General features: G+C 45.3%; 1 protein-coding gene across 1 annotated transcript in view; it reads right to left on the bottom strand.

The window, feature by feature from the left end:
* Positions 1 to 25279, bottom strand: part of LOC311106533 (actin-related protein 10-like) — a 30504-nt gene extending 5225 nt beyond the window's left edge. The window contains exons 1-9 of the mRNA XM_084148896.1: positions 25104 to 25279; positions 24641 to 24713; positions 10024 to 10106; positions 6919 to 7027; positions 6291 to 6466; positions 5973 to 6052; positions 4971 to 5006; positions 4679 to 4758; positions 4424 to 4497 (exon numbers count right to left, since the gene is read on the bottom strand). Coding sequence (XP_084005022.1) covers positions 4424 to 4497; positions 4679 to 4758; positions 4971 to 5006; positions 5973 to 6052; positions 6291 to 6466; positions 6919 to 7027; positions 10024 to 10106; positions 24641 to 24713; positions 25104 to 25180 — 788 coding nt within the window. The 5' untranslated portion in view covers positions 25181 to 25279. The remainder of the gene's footprint in view (positions 1 to 4423; positions 4498 to 4678; positions 4759 to 4970; positions 5007 to 5972; positions 6053 to 6290; positions 6467 to 6918; positions 7028 to 10023; positions 10107 to 24640; positions 24714 to 25103) is intronic.
* Between the last annotated feature and the right edge of the window lie 212 nt (positions 25280 to 25491).

The following is a 25491-nucleotide window of genomic DNA, read 5'->3' as shown; positions in this document are numbered from 1 at the left end:
CCTGGCGAAAACCAAACACTGCATTCCACAGTAAGAACATCATACCAAAGGTCAAGCATTGTGGTGATGGTGTGATGGTTTGGGGATGCTTTGCTGCCTCAGGACCTGGACGACTTGCCTTAATAGAAGGAACCATGAATTCTGCTCTGTATCAGAAAATTCTACAGGAGAATGTCAGACCATCCGTCTGTGAGCTGAAGCTGAAGCGCAGCTGGGTCATGCAGCAAGACAATGATCCAAAACACACAATCAAGTCTACATGAAAATGGCTAAAAAGCAACAAATTGGAAGTTTTGGAATGGCCTAGTCAAAGTCCAGACCTAATCCCAATTGAGATGTTGTGGCAGGACTTGAAACGAGCAGTTCATGCTTGAAAACCCACACGTCACTGAGTTAAAGCAGTTCTGCATGGAAGAGTGGGCCAAAATTCCTCCACAGCGACGTGAGAGACTGATCAACAACTACAGGAAGCATTTGGTTGGAGTCATTGCAGCTAAAGGTGGCACAACCAGTTATTGAGTGTAAGGGGGCAATTACTTTTTCACACAGGGGAATTGGGTGTTGCATAACTTTGTTTATGAAATAAATGAAATAAATATGTAATTGTTGTGTTATTTGTTCACTTATGTTCCCTTTATCTAATATGAGGTTTTGGTTGAAGATCTGATAACATTCCGTATCACAAATATGCAAAAGTAGAGAAAATTAGAAAGGGGGCAAATACTTTTTCATAGCACTGTATATATACACATACATACATACATACATACATACATACAGTGGGCTCCAGAATTACTGGCACTCCTGACTGGCAATGCACAAACAATACTTAAAAAATATAAACAATATAATTATAGAGATAAACTCAAAATACCAACATGTGAGAAATACTGTACTTTATTAATGTTTCAATAGAACCAACCAAAATCATACAATTATTTAATACAAAATAAATGTCACCAAAATCAAGGTTTCATAATTATTGGCACTCCTTATTTAGTACTTAGTGCAACCATCTTTTTCTATTTTTTTTGCCATTTAGCAGACGCTTTTATCCAAAGCGACTTACAGTCATGTGTGCATACATTTTTACGTATGGGTGGTCCCGGGGATCGAACCCACTACCCTGGCGTTACAAGCGCCATGCTCTACCAATTGAGCTACAGAGGACCACATCTCTGGCAAGGATAACAGCATGTAGTCTTTTCCTGTAATGTTTGACAAAGTTAAGGAATACATTTGGAGGGATTCTGGACCATTCCTCTATGCAGATCCTTTCAAGATCCTTCACATTCTTGGGTTTGCGCTTATCAACTGCCCTCTTCAACTCAGCCCGCAGATTTTCGATTGGATTGAGGTCCGGCGACTGAGATGGCCATGGCAGAACATTGATTTTGTTGTCACAGAACCATTTCTGTGTGGATCTTGAGGTATGTTTTGGGTCATTGTCTTGTTGGAAAGTCCACCTACGGCCAAGTCCCAGCCTTCTGGCAGAGGCAACCAGATTGTCAGCCAAAAGTGCCTGATACTTGGTGGAATTCATTATGCCATCAATCTTAACCAGTGCCCCTGGACGTCTGGAATTAAAACTGCCCCAAAACATCACTGACCCACCACCATATTTCACCGTGGGTATGAGGTGCCTCTCCTTGTATGCATCTCTGTTTCGACGCCAAACATGCTGATGCTGTATCTGACAAAAACATTCAATTTTGGTCTCATCTGACCAGAGAACCTTCTTCCAGTCATAATTTTAACGACGTTTCGCAAACTCCAAGCACTTGCGTCTGTGTCTTGGGGTCAGAAAGGGCTTTCTTCTGGCAAACCTTCCAAAGAGCCTGTGGTTGTGGAGGTGGCATCTGATGGTGCTTTTTGAAACCTGGTGACCCCAAGACGCCACCAAGGCCTGCAATTCTTTCACAGTGATTCTTGGGGATTTTGTTGCTTCTCTCACCATCCTCCTCCCTATCCTGGGGGGCAAAATGCATTTGCGTCCTCTACCCGTGAGGTTTTCAACTGTTCCATATCTTTTTTATTTTTTAATAATAGCCCTGACAGTGCTCAGTGGTACAGTGAGGTAAAAAAGTATTTGATCCCCTGCTGATTTTGTATGTTTGCCCACTGACAAAGAAATGATCAGTCTATCATTTTAATGGTAGGTTTATTTGAACAGTGAGAGACAGAATAACAACAAAAAAATCCAGAAAAACGCATGTCAAAAATGTTATAAATTGATTTGCATTTTAATGAGGGAAATAAGTATTTGACCCCCTCTCAATCAGAAAGATTTCTGGCTTCCAGGTGTCTTTTATACAGGTAACGAGCTGAGATTAGGAGCACACTCTTAAAGGGAGTGCTCCTAATCTCAGCTTGTTACCTGTATAAAAGACACCTGTCCACAGAAGCAATCAATCAATCAGATTCTAAACTCTCCACCATGGCCAAGACCAAAGAGCTCTCCAAGGATGTCAGGGACAAGATTGTAGACCTACACAAGGCTGGAATGGGCTACAAGACCATCGCCAAGCAGCTTGGTGAGAAGGTGACAACAGTTGGTGCGATTATTCGCAAATGGAAGAAACACAAAAGTACTGTCAATCTCCCTCGGCCTGGGGCTTCATGCAAGATCTCACCTCGTGGAGTTGCAATGATCATGAGAACGGTGAGGAATCAGCCCAGAACTACACGGGAGGATCTTGTCAAAGGCAGCTGGGACCATAGTCACCAAGAAAACAATTGGTAACACACTACGCCGTGAAGGACTGAAATCCTGCAGCGCCCGCAAGGTCCCCCTGCTCAAGAAAGCACATATACATGCCCGTCTGAAGTTTGCCAATGAATATCTGAATGATTCAGAGGAGAACTGGGTGAAAGTGTTGTGGTGAGGTGTGACCAAAATGGAGCTCTTTGGCATCAACTCAACTCGCCGTGTTTGGAGGAGGAGGAATGCTGCCTATGACCCCAAGAACACCATCCCCACCGTCAAACATGGAGGTGGAAACATTATGCTTTGGGGGTGTTTTTCTGCTAAGGGGACAGGACAACTTCACTGCATCAAAGGGACGATGGACGGGGCCATGTACCGTCAAATCTTGGGTGAGAATATCCTTCCCTCAGCCAGGGCATTGAAAATGGGTCATTGATGGGTATTCCAGCATGGCAATGACCCAAAACACACGGCCAAGGCAACAAAAGAGTGGCTCAAGAATAAGCACATTAAGGTCCTGGAGTGGCCTAGCCAGTCTCCAGACCTTAATCCCATAGAAAATCTGAAGGTTCGAGTTGCCAAACGTCAGCCTCAAAACCTTAATGACTTGGAGAAGATCTGCAAAGAGGAGTGGGACAAAATCCCTCCTGAGATGTGTGCAAACCTGGTGGCCAACTACAAGAAACGTCTGACCTCTGTGATTGCCAACAAGGGTTTTGCCACCAAGTACTAAGTCATGTTTTGCAGAGGAGTCAAATACTTATTTCCCTCATTAAAATGCAAATCAATTTATAACATTTTTGACATGCGTTTTTTTGAATTTTTTTGTTGTTATTCTGTCTCTCACTGTTCAAATAAACCTACCATTAAAATTATAGACTGATCATTTCTTTGTCAGTGGGCAAACGTACAAAATCAGCAGGGGATCAAATACTTTTTTCCCCCTCAATTGTTTGTGGATCTTCTTGTAGCCATTACCAGATTTATGAAGGTCTACGACAATCTGTCTCTTTTGAACTGCCAGTTCTTTTGTTTTCTTCATGGTGTTGGATGACAAAGGGATATTGCATGCATGTTACCTCATTTTTATACCCTTGTGAAACAGGAAGTGATGTAATGGCTCAATATAGTTCCGTAAGACTTAGAGAAACTAAAATAAGTGGAATTTAATTCCTGGTTTAATTTTGGTAGATGTTATTTATAATCATCTTTAAGGGTGCCATTAATTGTGAAACCTTGATTTGGAGGACATTGAATTTTAATTAAATAAATAAATGATTTTGGTGGGTTCCATTGGAACATTAATATAGTACAGTATTTCTCACATGTTGGTATTTTGAGTTTATCTCTATAATTACATTTACATTTACATTTACGTCATTTAGCAGACGCTCTTATCCAGAGCGACTTACAAATTGGTGCATTCACCCTATAGCCAGTGGGATAACCACTTTACAATTTTTTTTTTTTTTTTTTTTTTATTTTTTTTTTTTTTTTTTTTGGGGGGGGGTATTCCTTAATTTATATTGTATATATTTTTTAAGTATTGTTTGTGCATTGCCAGTCAGGGGTGCCAGTAATTTTGGAGCCCACTGTAAATGTAATATATATATGTGTAATATATATATATATATATATATATATATATATATATATATATATATATATATATACATACACACACACATATAGACACACACACACACAAACAGCTACCTGATTGGTCCCTTGATATGCAGAATCTTCTCCCCATCCAATGGGTAATCAACATCAGGGGGTGGTGTTGGTCGCTACAAGGGAAAGAACATGGATGTGAGGGTCTCAAATGCACTGGACTATAATACTCACCAAACTAACTTTAATGAATGGCATTTGCTGGAAGAACACAGCAATAGCTACTCCTTGAATATACCAAACAATGCAAAATATAGAAATGACCGACTGCCCAGTTGGGGGTTATAGGTCACCGACCTCAGCCGTGCCCTCTAGGTTAAACTTGGCCTCCTGGATCTTCAGGCCTCTCTGTAGGTCACTGACGAAACAGGTCCTGACTGGACAAGAAACAACACAAACAAGAGGGTCTATATAATATCGGCAACATACATAAATGGGGCGAAGATATGTTTTTAAAAATGAATTAGCTTTAGCTGCCTTTTGTAGCTAAATCCATTTAATTTAGCGGTCAAACAGGAATCCCAGCATTGTCTGTTTTGTCTGTATGAAGGCAATAAAAACAAGTGGTTTCAGTCTCTTTTGAACGTACCCTTGATATCCTCCACAACTTCCTCTGGGATGGAGCCTGGCAACAAAAGACAGGATAAAAAGAAAGTTAGACTTCTTTTTCTATGACCCACTTAGCCTCCCTCACATAGAGCCCTTCCTTTCACGTCAATGGTTCTACTACTGTACTAAATGATTGTGTCTCATTGTAGTCAAATGGGGCGCGCCATGGGGTGCGTCCGAGACAAGGAGAGTACACCACCTTAGACTACAGAGGTGCAATCATTGGTTGAGGAAGTATGGAGAAAGTGAAGAAAGTAGATTATATCAACTCTTGATAAATGCAGAGCAGTTTACTTGTCCCAATTTTAATACATAATTGTTTTACTTGCCTTGGATAGGTTTGCTACAGTTTACTGTCTCGAGCCATTGCATAGGCTACATCAGTCATTTGACTGTAATAGTCCATTCAGTTGTGCCGTGGTTCTGCAGTGGTGTGGTTCAGTAGTGCAGAGAGAGGTGGTCTATGCTATGCCTGTTTAAATTATTGATGCCCACCAGGCCTGCCTAGCCCTGCATCAGCTAGCTAGAGAGCTAATGCTGCTCTTCATGGTGATTCACTCTCAGAACAGAACAGTACTTCCAGGATACAGTACACAGGGAGAAAAATAACTAAAATAGGCCATGTGTATATGTATAATTCAATAGAGAGACGGAGCGGGTCCCTCCTTTCTTTAACAAGGAACTCTGAATACAAAATGTTGCATGATTGATTCACCCAGAGAGAGCAATTATAAATTCCTTCCTTCCTTCCTCTACATATAACAAGGGAACATCAGCATCATTATGAAACTAATTAGGAAAATCAATTAACATGATTGTCAACAACAGCAATTCACAACGCATGATATAGCCACAGCAAGAAAACAAGAGGATCCATGGGACAGCTAACTAAGACAGTTTATACAATGACAAAGCACTGCTTGAATTGTGCGGTAAGTTGCTGGTGTTATTGACCAGTATGTTTCTGATGTCGGGGTCTTACCAACGACAGTAGGTAGACTCTGTCCAGTACTGGAGTCTGAGTCTACTGTACACTGTTCCACCAGGAGCCCATCCAACTCCCTGAGGGGTAGAACACACACAGCTACTTAGAACAAAGGGGGACAAGTACCTCTGAAAGCACTCACCTTGATACACTTGATTCTGTCACGGTAGTCAAACCAAGAAAATGGGGCTTGAAACACACAGCTCTCAAGAGGTGAACAAAAGGTTGTTTCCCTGATGTTCAGTATGTGACACAAGCAAAGTAGCACCCACGCCAACATCTTTACACCATCTCAAACACACGCACACTACTTACTTATGAATGGCCTTTCCACCCAAAGGCAGGGCTTCCCAGGCTGACAGGATGGGGATGCACTCATACACTGGCAGCACCAATGTCTCAGTGTAGCCACAGTCCATCACCAGGCCTGAGTTGATGCCCAGAGACATGATGGACATGAGATGACTGGGGGCAAACAGCACTGAGGGCACCTGGGAAACACAGAGGCATCATGGGTAAGAGACAAATCCAAAACATCCATTGCCTGATCTGAAAATATAAAATCCATGCCCCTTTGTGTTCCAAGTACTGTCAGGTGTGAGCAATATGGAGATGGCTCCATCTAGGCTCCTTATTGTCTTGGGGAGAATTGCATTCACCATTTAGCTCACACCCATCTACTTTGGGTTAGGAGAAGTGGATAGGGTTTTTACATCAGCAACCTCCTGCCTCCAGCAAAGTGGTTCTAGACATAAGAGGCTGAGTTTACAAAGGCAGCCCAATTCTGATATTTTTTCCAATAATTGGTCTTTTGACCAATCACATCAGATCTTTTTCAGAGCTGATCTAATAGGTCAAAATTGGTCATAAAATATCAGAATTGGGCTGCCTGTGTAAATGCAACCAGAGACATATAGATCAGTGGTCCAGCTGGTCTCAGTACCTCAAACTGTTTGAAGAAGACCTTGGTGAGGGTTTCTCTGAAGTGGGAGGGACAGAGGATGGACTCGATGATCACCACTCTCCTGTCACGGGGGTTCACCAGCAGATGCCTGGGCAGGGCAGCAAGGTAGTAGACACAGACATTTATTCTAGACTACACAGTCTCTCAATCATTAGATTTAGATTTTAGTCATTTAGCAGACGCTCTTATCCAGAGCGACTTACAGTTAGTGAGTGCATACATTTTCATACTGGCCCTCCGTGGGAATCGAATCCACAACCCTGGCGTTGCAAACTCCATGCTCTACCAACTGAGCTACAAGGAGGCCATCATCAATGTTATTGCCCATCTTCACTAGATGCTGTTCTTCTACTAATCTCACTGCAACTCCCCTCCAAGTCTCCGACCACTACTTTGTATCCTTTTCTCTCTCCCTCTCCTCCAACACTACTCACTCTGCCCCTACACAGATGGTAATGCGCCGTCGCAACCTTCGCTCTCTCTCTCCCGCTACTCTCTCCTCTTCCATCCTATCATCTCTTCCCTCTGCTCAATCCTTCTCCCTCCAATCTCTTGATTCTGCCTCCTCAACCCTCCTCTCCTCCCTTTCTGCATCCTTTGACTCTCTATGTCCCCTATCCTCCCGGCCGGCTCGGTCCTCCCCTCTAGCTCCGTGGCTTGATGACTCATTGCGAGCTCACAGAACAGGGCTCCGGGCAGCCGAGCGGAAATGGAAGAAAACTAGACTCCCTGCGGACCTGGCATCTTTTCACTCCCTCCTCTACATTTTCTTCATCTGTTTCTGCTGCTAAGGCCACTTTCTACCACTCTAAATTCCAAGCATCCGCCTCTAACCCTAGGAAGCTCTTTGCCACATTCTCCTCCCTGCTGAATCCCCCCCCCCCCCCCCCCTCCCTCTCTGTGGATGACTTCGTCAACCATTTTGAAAAGAAGGTTGACGACATCCGATCCTCGTTTGTTAAGTCAAATGACACTGCTGGTCCTGCTCACACTGCCCTACCCTATGCTTTGACTTCTTTCTCCCCTCTCTCTCCAGATAAAATCTTGCGACTTGTGACGGCAGGCCGCCCAACGACCTGCCCACTTGACCCTATCCCCTCCTCTCTTCTCCAGACCATCTCCGGTGACCTTCTCCCTTACCTCACCTCGCTGATCAACTCATCCTTGACCGCTGGCTATGTCCCTTCCGTCTTCAAGAGAGCGAGAGTTGCACCCCTTCTCAAAAAACCAACACTCGATCCCTCTGATGTCAACAACTACAGACCAGTATCCCTTCTTTCTTTTCTCTCCAAAACTATTGAGCGTGCCGTCTTTAGCCAACTCTCTTGCTATCTCTCTCAGAATGACCTTCTTGATCCAAACCAGTCAGGTTTCAAGACTGGTCATTCAACTGAGACTGCTCTTCTCTGTGTCACGGAGGCTCTCCGCACTGCTAAAGCTAACTCTCTCTCCTCTGCTCTTGTCCTTCTAGACCTGTCTGCTGCCTTTGATACTGTGAACCATCAGATCCTCCTCTCCACCCTCTCCGAGCTGGGCATCTCCGGCGCGGCTCACTCTTGGATTGTGTCCTACCTAACCGGTCGCTCCTACCAAGTGGCGTGGCGAGAAGCTGTCTCCGCACCACGTGCTCTCACCACTGGTGTCCCCCAGGGCTCAGTTCTAGGCCCTCTCCTATTCTCGCTATACACCAAGTCACTTGGCACTGTCATATCCTCACATGGCCTCTCCTATCATTGCTTCGCTGAAGACACACAACTAATCTTCTCCTTTCCCCCTTCTGATAACCAGGTGGCGAATCGCATCTCTGCATGTCTGGCAGACATATCAGTATGGATGACGGATCACCACCTCAAGCTGAACCTCGGCAAGACGGAGCTGCTCTTCCTCCCGGGGAAGGACTGCCCGTTCCATGATCTCGCCATCACGGTTGACAACTCCGTTGTGTCCTCCTCCCAGAGTGCGAAGAGCCTTGGCGTGACCCTGGACAACACCCTGTCGTTCTCCGCTAACATCAAGGCGGTGACCCGATCCTGTAGGTTCATGCTCTACAACATTCGGAGAGTACGACCCTGCCTTACACAGGAAGCGGCACAGGTCCTAATCCAGGCACTTGTCATCTCCCGTCTGGATTACTGCAACTCGCTGTTGGCTGGGCTCCCTGCCTGTGCCATTAAACCCCTACAACTCATCCAGAATGCCGCAGCCCGTCTGGTGTTCAACCTTCCCAAGTTCTCTCACGTCACCCCGCTCCTCCGCACACTCCACTGGCTTCCAGTTGAAGCTCGCATCTGCTACAAGACCATGGTGCTTGCCTACGGAGCTGTGAGGGGAACGGCACCTCCGTACCTTCAGGCTCTGATCAGTCCCTACACCCAAACGAGGGCACTGCGTTCATCCACCTCTGGCCTGCTGGCTCCCCTACCTCTGCGGAAGCATAGTTCCCGCTCAGCCCAGTCAAAACTGTTCGCTGCTCTGGCACCCCAATGGTGGAACAAGCTCCCTCATGACGCCAGGACAGCGGAGTCACTCACCACCTTCCGGAGACATTTGAAACCCCACCTCTTTAAGGAATACCTGGGATAGGATAAAGTAATCATTCTACCCCCACCCCCCCCTTTACTCCAACCCCCCCCAAAAATAATAATAATAATAATAACAAATAAAACAACAACAAAAAACATTTAAAAAAAAAACACATTGTAAAGTGGTTATCCCAATGGCTATAAGGTGAATGCACCTATTTGTAAGTCGCTCTGGATAAGAGCGTCTGCTAAATGACGTAAATGTAAATGTAAATGTTATTATGGCCTGGGGTGCGTCTCCAAAATCTAAAATGGCTGCCTCCCCATGGTTGCTTTAACGTTATCGCCACTGATGTGTCAGTCATCACACACACTACAACGTGGTCCTCTGTAGCTCAGCTGGTAGAGCACGGCGCTTGTAACGCCAGGGTAGTGGGTTCGATCCCCGGGACCACCCATACACAAAAATGTATGCACGCATGTCTGTAAGTCGCTTTGGATAAAAGCGTCTGCTAAATGGCATATTATTATATTATTACTAGCTATGTCAAAAGCGCCATACCTGAAGTAGAGCGTGTGGATGAACTCCTTGAGGTTGGAGTAGAGTTCCTCTGTGTTGATGTTGTACTGAACCACTTTGATAGACTGTGAGAGAAGACACACCGACAGAAATGGTTATAGATGAGGCTATCAATTTCAATACTCCGAGTCGGTATTAATGTCATATGAAGGAATTCCCTTCGACCACACCCACAAATTGGGGAAAACAAACATTCTTTCCCATTGACCCCCATTGTAAAAGAGCCAACTTCGTCGTAAATATTTTTATTATACAGAAATAAAAAAACATGCTGAAAAGCTGCTGTTGTTCAATGTACAGTACGAGTCAAAAGTTTGGACACACCTACTCATTCCAGGGTTTTCCTTTATTTTTACTATTTTCTACATTGTAGAATAACTATGAAATAACACATATGGAATTATGTAGTAACCAAAAAAGTGTTAAACAAATCAAAATATATTTTATACTTGAGATTCTTCAAATAGCCACCCTTTGCCTTGATGACAGCTTTGCACACTCTTGGCATTCTCTCAAGAATCTCAAATATAAAATATATTTTGATATTTATAACACTTTTTTGGTTACTACATGATTCCATATGTGTTCTTTTATAGTTTTGATGTCTTCACTATTATTCTACAATGTAAAAAATAGTACAAATAAAGAAAAACCCTTGAATGAGTAGGTGTGTCCTAACTTTTGACTGGTAGTGTATATGTAACCTGGTCAAAAATCCCGACCTACGGTTCGCAATGCTCCCACGTAGGGAAATGAAGCCTGCGAGAAGCGCCCTGTTTGCAATGCTCCCAGGTAGGGAAATGGAGCCTGCAAGAAGAGCCCTGTGGCTTCAGGCTATTCAGTGTGGAAGAGTGGGAAATTGTGGGGACCTGGTGTCCAAGTAGGCTACACCTAGCTATGTGTGTGGAAAACATTTAAAATCACAGGTAAGACATTTAACTTGTCTGTTTGTAACTCCACTCACTACTTATAGCATTATAGTCAGTTTGTTTGGGTTGTTGGTCTTGGCTAGCTTAATAATGTTCTGGTTGGTAGCTAGCTAGCACTCAAGTGGCTAACGTTAGTGCCTTCATGAAAAGGGGCATCAAATAAAATAAAATTGTATTTGCCACATGCGCCGAATACAACAAGTGTAGACATTACCGTGAAATGCTTACTTACAGCCCTTAACCAACAATGCATATATTTCTTAATAAAAAAGTAAAATAAAACAATAACAACAAAAAAAGTGTTGAGAAAAAAAGAGCAGAAGTAAAATAAAATAACAGTAGGGAGGCTATATACTGGGGGGGTACTGGTGCAGAGTCAATGTGCGGGGGCACCGGCTAGTTGAGGTAATATGTACATGTGGGTAGAGTTAAAGTGACTATGCATAAATAATTAACAGAGTAGCAGCAGCGTAAAAAGATGGGGTGGGGGTGGGGGGGCAGTGCAAATAGTCCGGGTAGCCATGATTAGCTGTTAAGGAGTCTTATGGCTTGGGGGTAGAAGCTGTTGAGAAGCCTTTTCGACCTAGACTTGGCGCTCCGGTACCACTTGCCATGCGGTAGCAGAGAGAACAGTCTATGACTAGGGTGGCTGGAGTCTTTGACAATTTTGAGGGCCTTCCTCTGACACTGCCTGGTATAGATGGTCCTGGATGGCAGGAAGCTTGGCCCCAGTGATGTACTGGGCCGTACGCACTACCCTCTGTAGTGCCTTGCGGTCGGAGGCCGAGCAGTTGCCATAACAGGCGGTGATGCAAACAGTCAGGATGCTCTCGAAGGTGCAGCTGTAGAACTTTGAGGATCTGAGGACCCATGCCAAATCTTTTCAGTCTCCTGAGGGGGAATAGGCTTTGTCGTGCCCTCTTCATGACTGTCTTGGTGTGTTTGGACCATGATAGTTCGTTGGTGATGTGGACACCAAGGAACTTGAAGCTCTCAACCTGTTCCACTACAGCCCCGTCGATGAGAATGGGGGTGTGCTCAGTCCTCTTTTTTTTCCTGTAGTCCACAATCATCTCCTTTGTCTTGGTCATTTTGAGGGAGAGGTTGTTATCCTGGCACCACACGGCCAGGTCTCTGACCTCCTCCCTATAGGCTGTCTCATCGTTGTCGGTGATCAGGCCTACCACTGTTGTGTTGTCGGCAAACTTAATGATGGTGTTGGAGTCGTGCATGGCCATGCAGTCATGGGTGAACAGGGAGTACAGGAGGGGACTGAGCACGCACCCCTGAGGGGCCCCAGTGTTGAGGATCAGCGTGGCAGATGTGTTGTTACCTACCCTTACCACCTGGGGGCGGCCCGTCAGGAAGTCCAGGATCCAGTTGCAGAGGGAGGTGTTTAGTCCCAGGATCCTTAGCTTAGTGATGAGCTTTGAGGGCACTACTGTGTTGAACGCTAAGCTGTAGTCAATGAATAGCATTCTCACATAGGTGTTCCTCTTGTCCAGGTGGGAAAGGGCAGTGTGGAGTGCAATAGAGATTGCATCATCTGTGGATCTGTTGGGGCAGTATGCAAATTGGAGTGGATCTAGGGTTTCTGGGATAATGGTGTTGATTTGAGCCATGACCAGCCTTTAAAAGCACTTCATGGCTACAGACGTCAGTGCTACGGATCGGTAGTCATTTTGACAGGTTATCTTAGTGTCCTTGGGCACTGGGACTATGGTGGTCTGCTTGAAACATGTTGGTATTACAGACTCAGTCAAGGACATGTTGAAAATGTCAGTGAAGACACTTGCCAGTTTGTCAGCACATGATCGGAGTACACGTCCTGGTAATCCTTCTGGCCCTGCGGCCTTGTGAATGTTGACCTGCATAAAAGTCTTACTCACATCGGCTACGGAGAGCGTGATCACATAGCCATCCGGAACAGCTGGTGATCTCATGCATGCTTCAGTGTTGCTTGCCTCGAAGCGAGCATAGAAGTGGTTTAGCTCGTCTGGTAGGCTTGTGTCACTGGGAAGCTCGCGGCTGTGCTTCCCTTTGTAGTCTGTAATAGTTTTCAAGCCCTGCCACATCCAACGAGCGTCAGAGCCGGTGTAGTACGATTCAATCTTAGTCCTGTATTGACTATTTGCCTGTTTGATGGTTCGGAGTGCATAGTGGGATTTCTTATAAGCGTCCGGGTTAGAGTCCCGCTCCTTGAAAGCGGCAGCTTCTGGTTGGGGTATGTACGTACGGTCACTGTGGGGACGACGTCATCGATGCACTTATTGATGAAGCCAGTGACTGATGTGGTGTACTCCTCAATGCTATCTGAAGAATCCCATAATATGTTCCAGTCTGTGCTAGCAAAACAGTCCTGTAGCTTAGCGTCTGCGTCATCTGACCACTTTTTTATTAACCGAGTCACTGGTGCTTCCTGCTTTAGTTTTTGCTTATAAGCAGGAATCAGGAGGATAGAGTTATGGTCAGATTTGCCAAATGGAGGGCGAGGGAGAGCTTTGTATGCGTCTCTGTGTGTGGCGTAAAGGTGGTCTAGAGTTTTTTTTCCTCTGGTTGCACATTTAACATGCTGGTTGTCACGGATTCAGCCGAGGCTGCCCCTCCTCCTTGCTCGGGCAGGCTTCGGCGTTCGTCGTCCCCGGAGTACTAGCTGCTACCGATCTACGTTTCTGTGTTTGACTTCTTGGGTCTTGATTGTCTACACCTGTTTCCCATTATGTTGTATTGTCTTCCCTATTTAACCCTCTGTTTTTCATTGTGTGTTGTGTGTGATTGTATTTCGTTATCGGCAGTCGTTAGTGTGCGGGTTATTTTCCTCCCTGTGTGGAGGTTGTATGTACTCAGTTTACTTTCTAGTAAAGTACGTTTCCAGTAAGCTCTGTGTCCTGCGTTTGACTTCGCCCACCGCAATTCACTGACGCTTATGACAGAATCACACACCACTGACATGGAGTCAGCAGGAGCAGCGGTGCCAGCAGGATCAATGGAAGAACGCGTACAACAACAAGCGGCCATGATCCAGGCTCTCGGCACCGCCATGGAACGTGTAGTGAACACCATGGAGCGATGGGAGAGAGGAGGTCTGCCTACACCTCCTCCGATTACACCACCACCATCGATACCCATCGCTTCACCTCCGGGGTCCAGTGGGATTCGGCTCTTGATGATGGCACAGCTGCCGGGTGTCAGGGTCTCCTGCTCCAGGTCGAACTCTATCTGGCAACCATCCACCCGGTCCCCTCGGGATACGAGAGCGTGTCCGCCCTCATCTCCTGTCTGTCCGGCAAGGCGCTGGAGTGGGCCAACGCCGAGTGGGGGGGAATAGACGCCGCTACTGTCAACTATGCGGAGTTCACCTGCCACTTCAGGGCGGTATTCGATCATCCACCAGAAGGAATAGCGGCGGGTGAGCGTCTATTCCACCTCAGACAGGGGAAGAGGAGCACGCAGGAATTCGCCCTGGACTTTCGGACTCTGGCTGCCAACGCGGGATGGAATGAGAGGGCCTTCATCGACCACTACCGATGTAGCTTGAGGGAGGACGTGCGTCGGGAATTGGCCTGCAGGGACACCAACCTAAGCCTGGACCAACTGGTGGACATGTCGATTCGACTGGATACCCTGTTGGCTACCCGCGGACGTCCGGATCCGGGGCCGTCCATTCCATCCCCCAGCACTTCCGAGCCTACCCCTATGGAGCTCGGAGGTGCTGGTATGAGGGAGACCAGGAGAGGGGCCGTCCCCTGCACCAACTGTGGTCACAGAGGACACACTGCGGGTCGGTGCTGGGGAAGGTCTCCCAGGAGTCGAGGCAGTAGGCAGCGCACTGATGAGCCATTCCAGGTGAGTAGGCACCCAACTCACCCAGAGCTCCCTGTTGCGCAAATGTGTATTAATGTTGTGTTTCCCGAGGTTTCTCCTCATTCCCAGCATAAGGCGCTAGTAGATTCAGGCGCAGCTGGGAACTTTATAGATCGTCAGTTTACCTATAAGTTAGGGATTCCTATTGTTCCAGTTGATGTGCCCTTCCCTATCCATGCCCTAGATAGCCGCCCTTTGGGGTCAGGGTTGATTAGGGAAGTCACAGTGCCTCTCAGGATGAAAACGCAGGAGGGCCATGAGGAGATAATTAGCTTGTATCTGATTGATTCTCCTGTGTTTCCCGTGGTGTTGGGGCTTCCCTGGTTAACTTCTCATGACCCCAATATTTCATGGCAACAGAGGGCTCTCAAGGGATGGTCTGATCAGTGCTTGGGGAGGTGTGTAGGTGTTTCCGTAGGGGCAACGACGGTGGAAAGTCCGAACCAAGTTCCCACCATGCACATTCCGCCTGAATATGCCGATTTGGCTCTCGCCTTCTGTAAAAAGAAGGCGACTCAATTACCACCCCAGTGACAGGGGGATTGTGTGATAAACCTCCAAGTAGGCGCTGCGCTTCCCCGAAGTCATGTGTATCCTCTGTCTCAGGAGGAGACGGCGGCTATGGAGACATATGTCACCGAATCTCTGAGACAGGGATACATACGGCCGTCCACTTCCCCTGTGTCATCGAGTTTCTTTTTTGTGAAGAAGAAGGATGGTGGTTTACGCCGTGCATTGACTACCGTGGTCTCAATCAGATCACAATCAAGTACAGCTATCCACTCCCTCTGCTTGCTAGTATGATGGAGTCATTACACGGGGCGCGCTTCTTCACAAAATTGGATCTCAGGAGCGCGTACAACCTGGTGCGTATTAGGGAGGGAGATGAGTGGAAGACAGCATTTAGTACCACCTCGGGCCACTATGAGTACCTCGTCATGCCATACGGTTTGATGAATGCTCCTTCAGTCTTCCAATCGTTCGTGGATGAGATTTTCCGGGACCTGCATGGACAGGGTGTAGTGGTGTATATCGATGACATTCTAAAATACTCCGCTACACGAGCCGAGCATGTGTCCCTGGTTCGTCGGGTGCTTGGTAGACTGTTGGAGCATGACCTGTATGTGAAGGCGGAGATATGTCTGTTCTTCCAAGTGTCCATCTCCTTCCTGGGACACCGTTTGTCCGCGTCAGGTGTGGAGATGGAGATTGACCGCGTTTTGGCCGTGCGCAATTGGCAGACTCCCACCACGGTGAAGGAGGTGCAGCGGTTCTTGGGTTTTGCCAATTACTACCGGAGGTTTATCCGGGGCTTTGGGCAGGTAGCAGCTCCCATTATCTCCCTGCTAAAGGGGGGGCCGGTGCGTCTGCAGTGGTCGGCTGAGGCGGACAGGGCTTTTAGGCATCTGAAGGACCTGTTTACCTCGGCTCCGGTGCTGGCACATCCGGATCCCTCTTTGGCATTCCAAGTTGAGGTGGATGCGTCCGAGGCTGGGATCGGTGCTGTACGGTCTCAGCGCTCGGGTACGCCACCAAAACTCTGTCCCTGTGCTTTCTTCTCTAAGAAGCTCAGTCCGGCGGAGCGCAATTATGATGTGGGGGACAGGGAGCTGTTAGCTGTGGTTCAAGCCCTGAAGGTGTGGAGGCATTGGCTTGAGGGGGCTAAACACCCTTTTCTCATTTTGACTGACAATCGTAACCTGGAGTATATCCGGGCGACGAGGAGGTTGAACCCTTGTCAGGCAAGGTGGGCTATGTTTTTCACTCGATTTGTGTTTACGCTCACCTACAGACCAGGTTCCCAGAACGCTAAGGCAGACGCCTTGTCCCGACTATATGACACAGAGGAGAGGTCCATTGAGCCCACTCCCATACTTCCGGAGTCTTGTCTGGTGGCACCGGTGGTGTGGGAGGTTGATGCGGACATCGAGCGGGCGTTACGTACCGATCCTACTCCCCCCCAGTGTCCAGAGGGTCGGATGTACGTGCCGCTCGAGGTTCGTGATCGATTGATATATTGGGCTCACACGTCACCCTCCTCTGGTCATCCTGGTATCGGTCGGACAGTGCACTGCCTTAGTGGGAAGTACTGGTGGCCCACTTTAGCTAAGGACGTGAGGGTTTATGTTTCCTCCTGCTCGGTGTGCGCCCAGTGTAAGGCGCCTAGACACCTGCCCAGAGGGAAATTACAACCCCTACCCGTTCCACAACGGCCGTGGTCTCATCTATCGGTGGACTTTGTCACGGACCTTCCCCCCTCACAGGGGAACACTACGATCTTGGTCGTTGTGGATCGGTTTTCGAAGGCCTGCCGTCTCATTCCTATGCCAGGTCTCCCTACAGCCCTACAAACTGTTGACGCCCTGTTTACGCACCTCTTCCGGCACTACGGGGTACCTGAGGATATAGTGTCTGATCGGGGTCCCCAGTTCACCTCTAGAGTCTGGAGGGCGTTTATGGAACGTCTGGGGGTCTCGATTAGCCTTACCTCAGGTTTTCACCCCGAGAGTAATGGGCAGGTGGAGAGAGTGAACCAGGATGTGGGTAGGTTTCTGAGGTCCTATTGCCAGGACCAGCAGGGGGAGTGGTCGGGATATATCCCCTGGGCAGAGATAGCCCAAAACTCACTTCGCCACTCCTCAACTAACGCCTTTTCAGTGTGTGTTAGGTTACTAGCCGGTCCTGGCACCTTGGCATCAGAGCCAGATCGAAGCTCCTGCGGTGGACGAGTGGTTTCGGCGCACGGAAGAGACCTGGAACGCTGCGCATGTCCACCTGCAGCGGGCGGTTTGTGGGGCCATTTAAAGTCCTGAGGAGATTGAACGACGCTTGTTATAGGTTACAACTTCCTATTAATTACCGTATTAACCCCTCGTTCCATGTGTCTCTCCTCAGGCCGGTAGTAGCTGGTCCACTCCAGGAGTCTGAGGTACGAGAGGTTCCTCGTGGAGTGGGAGGGGTACGGTCCGGTGGAACGGTGCTGGGTCCCTAGGAGGGACATCCTAGATCCCTCCATGTTGAGGGATTTCCATCAGAATCATCCGACTCGCCCTGCTCTGCGTCCTCCTGGCCGTCCCCGAGGCTGGGGCAGGCTTCGGCGTTCGTCGTCCCCGGAGTACTAGCTGCTACCGATCTATGTTTCTGTGTTTGACTTGTTGGGTCTTGATTCTCTACACCTGTTTCCCATTATGTTGTATTGTCTTCCCTATTTAACCCTCTGTTTTTCATTGTGTGTTGTGTGTGATTGTATTTCGTTATCGGCAGTCGTTAGTGTGCGTGTTATTTTCCTCCCTGTGTGGAGGTTGTATGTACTCAGTTTACTTTCTAGTAAAGCACGTTTCCAGTAAGCTCTGTGTCCTGCGTTTGACTTCGCCCACCGCAATTCACTGACGCTTATGACACTGGTAGAAATTAGGTAGAACGGATTTAAGTTTCCCTGCATTAAAGTCCCCGGCCACTAGGAGCGCTGCCTCTGGATGAGCGTTTTCCTGTTTAGTTATGGCCTTATACGGCTCATTGAGTGCAATCTTAATGCCAGCATTGGTTTGTGGTGGTAAATAGACAGCTATGAAAAATATAGATGAAAACTCTCTTGGTAAATAGTGTGGTCTACAGCTTATCATAAGATACTCTACCTCAGGCGAGCAAAACCTTGAGACTTCCTTAGTATTTGATTTTGTGCACCAGCTGTTGTTTACAAATATACACAGACCGCCACCCCTTGTCTTACCGGAGTCAGCCGTTCTATCCTGCCGATGTAGCGTATAGCCCGCTAGCTGTATGTTGTCCATGTCGTCGTTCAGCCACGACTCGGTGAAACGTAAGATATTACAGTTTTTATGTCCTGTTGGTAGGATAAGCGTAATCTTAGGTCATCTAATCTTATTTTCCAATGATTGAAGATTGGCTAATAGGATTTATGGAAGAGGCAGTTTACTCGCTCGCCGTCGGATCCTTACGAGGCACCCCGACCTACGTCCACGATATCTCTGTCTCTTTCTCCTGCGAATGACAGGGATTTGGGCCTTGTCGGGTGTCTGTAGGATATCCTTCGCGTCCGACTCGTTGAAGAAGAAATCTTCGTCCAATACGAGGTGAGTAATTGCTGTCCTGATATCCAGAAGCTCTTTTTGGTTATAAGAGACGATGGCAGAAACATTATGTACAGAATAAATTACAAATAACGCGAAAAAACACACATAATAGTACAATTGGTTAGAGGGCTGTAAATCGGCAGCCATCTTCTAAGGCGCCATCTCCATCTCCCTGTCTGGCTCCTGAGGGAAGCCCTAAAATATTAGGTTTTTCTAAGTAGTGAGAATGCTTGGGAGCAGGCAATGTTGAAAAGTAATCTTTAGACATGTTGTACTTTTCTTAAATGTAGTTTTGTAATTGACAACAAGAAAATGTTGTTTGAAAAATGTATAGTATTTGCTGTTAGCCAATGGGGTAACCAAGGTAACATGGGTTGTTTTACCCACAGGCAAGCGGGGCCGCAACATTCTATTTAATACGGACTGGGACCATACCAGAGTATGTGAGCAGAGTTGAGCAGTTGGAAATCCCACTCATGTCAAAAAAAATGCTTACAGGAAAAAAAACTGCCTTTCCAAATTTGCTCCATTCATTAAAAATCACAATTTAACCAACACACATCTATTTTTGTGACTACCTGGACCTACCATTTGGTTTTGAAGTATTGAAACCAAACCATATGGATTTGAATGAAAAGTATTTGAATAAACACAAAAAGGTAAATGTAAGAAGTGCTCATCATTTCAAATAGGCTACATGTCGTATTAAACAGCAAGTAAACACTCTAAATAGGTTAGGAGCCAGACAGGGAGCCGAAGAAGGAAGAAAAATGAATTATTTAGGCTATATTATTTCAATTATTTCAAGGCTATAGCCTACAAAGAAATACATTGTGAAGCATTTGCGAGTGCAACACAATAGGATGGTAGGGACATTAAGCTCTCAGCATTTAAACAACGTTTTGTTGTATTCAATCATAATAGTTTATCAATTGCGCATATAGGCTTTGACTTACTTAGAATTAAATACAAATGAAAAGAAAAATTACTTATTAGTGCCTTTGAATTCATTTTTAGAAACACGAGTTTGGCCAGTCTGTGGCTTCAGGTTCATGCAATGATGGCTGGAGAACAGGCCAGCAGCGGAGAATATCCTCTCCACACTTGCAGAGCCACTGGGGATGCTAAACACCCTTCTGGCCACTCTTACCAGGCTGGGCAGAGATGCAGAGATGTTTTTTTATTTTTCTATAGGGTAGGCCTAAAGGTTTTTAGGCAAAATAACCCAATCACAACGGAAAGCTCCTTGAACGTGGGAATATGCCAGGCCTATTGGGCCAAAATAAATTATGGCCTATTGTATAGATAATAGAACAAAAATGAACAAAAAGTTTAAGAGATCTGATTTTTTGTTTATAAATACTTTGCTACAATGACACAATTATCTACAGCAGCACACAAGTAGACTACAAATGCATGCTGGACTAGGCATGCCCTGAGCTCGTAAAGTGAGCGCTACTGGAGTGAAATTGGAGCGGGCAAGAAGGCTGACGCTCTAGCCTTTGGGAATCTCGCTCCGAGCTCCAGTCAAATTGGGATCGCTCCGCTCCGCTCACATACTCTGGACCATACTGCCTGTCCATAAGTTAAAGTGGAACTGACAGCAATTTTAGCAACATGAAATCTTATTAAAAGGAAGAATGACACATTTAAAAAAAGAAATCTGACAAGCGAGCACATATACATGGTCGTTCTCATGTTTTGAGAATGTTTGGGAATGACGTATAATAAGGCATTTGTGAAAATGCTATAGCAATATATAGTGGGAAAGCTGCCATGCGTTTGGACAATTAATAGACCCTGCACTAAATAAAACATTGGGCTCATCCAGGACCGGAGTCTAACCAGTCCGGTGCACCATAGCCTATCAGAGCTACAGTAAGCTTTTATGCAAACAAGCCATTTGCCACACAGGCCTGCCATCATTCACTTTGAACTGGACTGTGTGTTTGCAGGCAGTTAAAACAGCGCGAATTTAGATCATTAAAACGCATTCGCCTAAAGCCACAAAATACACCTGAATGGATTTCTGCAAATATGTCAATACCACGGGAGTCCTCTTACATTTGGGAACTTTACAGTCCTATTGATCAAACAACCATAAAAGGTAGGCTCTCTCTCCCTCAGTTATGCACATCAACAAGATCAACAATTAATGCTAGCCAGAGCAAGATGAGCTAAAATCTAACGAAGGAACATTAGATAAACCCTCTCAACTTTTTCAGCTAGTTGGCAATCAAAATTGCACTGATAAACAATGGGGAACTGTAGCCTACTCCTCCTTCTGCAGCTGCCTTGTCTAAACCAAGCACCCAAGCTAACTGGCTAAAGTTGGCTAGCTAGCTCCTTCCAGACACAAATGAGAGAACACCTCACTGACCATTTTACTCACCCTAGCAGAGCTGGTTAGGCTGTTTTCATGTTAGGCTGAGAGAGGATCTAATGTCAGATGATGTGGAAGCAATATGGCTACAGGTTCATGTGCCTCACCTAAAGCCTATTCTCGTAGGAAGATTTGCAATGATTCCTATGTCGAAGATGTGAAAAATATTTGTTGGTCTGATGTGTGTAATGAGGAACATCCGGACACTGCACTTGAAGCATTTATGAAACTGCTTCTTCTGGTTACTGATAGGCATGCTCCCATCAAGAAACTGACTGTTAGAACTGCCAAATCCCCATGGATAGATGATGAATTAAAAACTATATGGCTGAGAGGGAGGAGGCAAAGGGAATAGCAAATAAGTCTGACAACACAGCAGACTGGCAAACATACAGTAAATTGAGAAATCACGTAACAACATTTTTGAAGAAGAAACTATACTATGGAACACAGATAAATGATATAAAGAATGATAGTAAAAAGCTCTGGAGTACTGTAAATGAAATTCTAGGCAAAAAAGCAAACTCAGCTCCATCCTTCATTGAGGCAGATGGCTTGTTCATAACAAAACCCTTTGATTATTGCCAACCACTTTAATAATTTTTTGTTGACAATATTAGCATACTTAGGTATGACGTTCAAACAACAAATGCTGAGCCTTCATTTCATGCATAATGGACCAAATAATGAAAGATAAGCACTGTAGTTGAGTACCACAAAGTGGCTGTGGAAGAGGTGAAAACATTGTTGCTATCTATAAATAAGGACAAACCACCTGGTACCGACAACCTGGATGGTAAATTGCTGAGGTTGGTAGCGGAATAAATTGTGACTCCTGCCACATCTTCAATTTAAGCCTAGAAGAAGTGTGTGCCCTCAGATTTGGAGGGAGGCAAAGGTCATTCCGCTACCCAAGAATAGCAGAGCACCCTTTAATGGTTCAAACAACCGTCCAATCAGCCTGTTACAAGTGCTTAGCAAACTTTTGGAAAAAATGGTGTTTGATCAAATACAAATGTATTTTACAGAAAACCATTTAACAACAGACTTTCAGCATGCTTATAGGGTACTCAACATGTTCGGCACTGACACAAATGACTGATGACTGGCTGAAAGAAATTGATAGTAAGAAGGTTGTGGGAGCTATTTTGTTAGACTTCAGTGCAGCTTTTGATGTCATTGATCATAACCTATTGCTGCCAAAAATGTTGCTGTTTTGGATTTGCATCCTCTGCCTTATTATGGATTGAGAGTTACCTATCTAATAGAATAAAGAGGGTTTTCATTCATGGAAGCCTCTCTCATGCAAATTCAGTTGAGTGTGGTGTACCGCACGGCAGCCGGATAGGGCCATTATTGTTTTCTGTATTTACAAATTACCTTCCACTGACCTTGAATAAAACCTTTGTACGCTGACGTCTCAACAGTATACACGTCGGCTGCAACAGTAAAATAAATAACAGACACTTAACATAGAGCTCTAGTCAGTCTTAGAATGGGTAACTAGCAATAGGCTGGTGCTAAATATCTTAAAAACTAAAAGCATAATTTTGGGGACAAATCACTCGCTCAATGCTAAACCTCATTTAGATCTATTATTGAATAATGTGGCTATTGAGCAAGTTGAGGAGACTAAACTGCTGGGTGTACCCTAGATAGCAAGCTGTCATGGTAAAAACATATCGACTCAATGGTTGCTAAAATGGGAAGAGGTCTGTCCATGATAGGGCGTTGCTCTGCCTTCTTGAAATCTCAGTTGACCAGACAGGTCCTACAGGCCCTAGTTTTGACACACCTGGACTACTGCCCAGCTGTGTGGTCATGTGAGGCAAAGTAGGACATAGGTAAATTGAAGTTGGTCAAGAACAAAGCAGCACGGAGGCAACGTGTCAGTAACATGCATGTCAGTTGCTCCTGGCTCAAAGTTGAGGAGAGATTGACTGCATCACTATTGGTCTTTGTGGGAGGTATTGATGTGTTGAAGATACCGAACTGTCTGTTCAAGCAGTTGGCACACAGTTCGAACACTCATCAGTACAACACAATACATGCAACCAGAGGTCTCTTCACAGTCCCCAGGTCCAGAACAAAGGCTGGAAAACACACAGTATTAAATAGAGCCATGACTACATGGAACTCTCTACCACCCCAGGTAAGTCAAGCTAGCAATAAAACCAGTTTCAAAAAACAGATAAAAGAACACCTTACTGCACAAAGGGGACTGTGAAGAGACAGCCATTTTATATATATTGTATTGCAATTTGCACTGTACTATGTATTAGACCTAGATATTGTGTGTATGTACTGATATGTAGACTATGTAACGTTTTAAATGTATGTATTTCAGTCCTTGACTAATAATGCTCTGTACTATGTATTATGTCATGTTTCATGTGGACCCCAGGAAGAGTAGCTGATGCTTTTGCAGCGGCTGATGGGGATCCTAATAAATACAAAATCTAGAGCGTTCGTGACTATTACTTTCTTTGCCTACGTTTACTGACATCGGTCATACTCAGCGGATGTTGCGCGTTCGTAAATTCATCAGTTATTCTGCGCTCTGGCACACAGACGAGAGTGCTCTGAAGTTGGAGTAAATAGCCAGGGTGAATTTGTGAACGCAAGAGATATGCTAACTGTATAACACAGTCGTTCAAGTTCTTGCTAGCTAACCAAATGACACCTGCATCTCTAGCTGTGTATGGCCACCGAAAAACAATGAGGGGGGAAAAGTCACTCACTCACCCCCTCCTCCAATGACATGACATCCTCCTAGCAGCAAGCTAGCTAGCTAACGTTAGGCTCCGCGTTATGACTGACTTGTGATCATTGCCCTTGCTAGTTTGACTGTATTGACATTCCCAGCCTTAGTTACATTCGTCAATTTTTTTCAAAAATATTGAGTAATTGAAACTGAAACAGTGCATCCTGAATGGAGGCAGCAAACAATGTACCAGGCCAGCTGTGATTTACTACCTGATATATTTTGGGGACTACCAAGAAATGTATTGGTGAATTATACTAATCATGCACTGAACTGCATCCATCTATTCTGCCAACAATGCCTTAGTGTACGTCATGGAAAAACCTCTTATAACGTTGGTTTTGTAGCATAATGTGGGAATTTGATATATTTGACTGATATTATTATTGTCTGTTTGTTTCATATCTGCAAAGTAGTTAACTCTGTCAGTTCCACTTTAAAGAGCACTAGTCATTAGTCATTCATTCATACACACACACACACAAATAGTTAAAGAAGATGCAGTCGATTTCATTACTGCCTGTCCATAAGTTAAAGAGCACTAGTCATTAATTCGCTCACTAACCTGCTGTTGTCCAGGCTTCTGGATCTCACTAGGAATGATGAACCTGGGCCCCGTTTCTCCAGCAAAGCCACATCTGCATCATCATACAGAACCATTTAGTTTGTGATGGGTGAAATCATTTACACTTGTCAGACAGTACTCAATCCTCATTATTACACATTCATTTGCAAAGGGCCTTAGTGTGACCCAATGTGTGTCTGATTCTCATATGATCTTCCCCAGCCCAGCCCAAACGAATCTAACATTAGCCAGCTAGTTTACGTTAACATTGCTAGCCCTTTTTCAGCAAAACACATATTTAACACATTTTGACTAACTAAATAACGCGCTTTAAACATAGGATAGTCGGTTTATATTTGCTTAAACCTCTGATGTTCAGTACTTAGCAGTTGTGACTGGCAGTGGCCAATGTTGTTAGCTCTGCTAGCTAACAACATATCTAACTAGCTAGCTAAATACTTACTTTGTGTAGGCTGCTCCTAAATCAATGACGACTGCAGTTTTCTCCCCTCCACTCCCCAACCCTTCAAACAAGGGCATTTTTACCTTTTATATTTACTTAATCGTTTCCAATATACAACATGCAAGCGCAAATACATTAATTCCTGGGTCCTTTCTTTCAGTTTGAGGAATGACGTCTGGGAACTCGCCTGATTAAAAATAGTTTGTCCCTGCTGTAAATTAGTTTATGCAATTGTACTTTTATGTTATTATTCACACGCACAATAGAAATACATCACGGTCTATACTACTCATATCCAAATATTTATAAAAGGTATTTTTACACACTAGATATTCACTGAAAATTTGAACGATCTATAAAGAACATTTGAACGATCTATAAAGAACAT

The sequence above is a fragment of the Coregonus lavaretus genome (genome assembly GCF_964263955.1).
Source record: "Coregonus lavaretus genome assembly, chromosome: 31".
In the NCBI taxonomy this organism is placed as follows: Eukaryota; Metazoa; Chordata; class Actinopteri; order Salmoniformes; family Salmonidae; genus Coregonus; species Coregonus lavaretus.
This window is presented reverse-complemented; position numbering and strand designations above follow the sequence as displayed.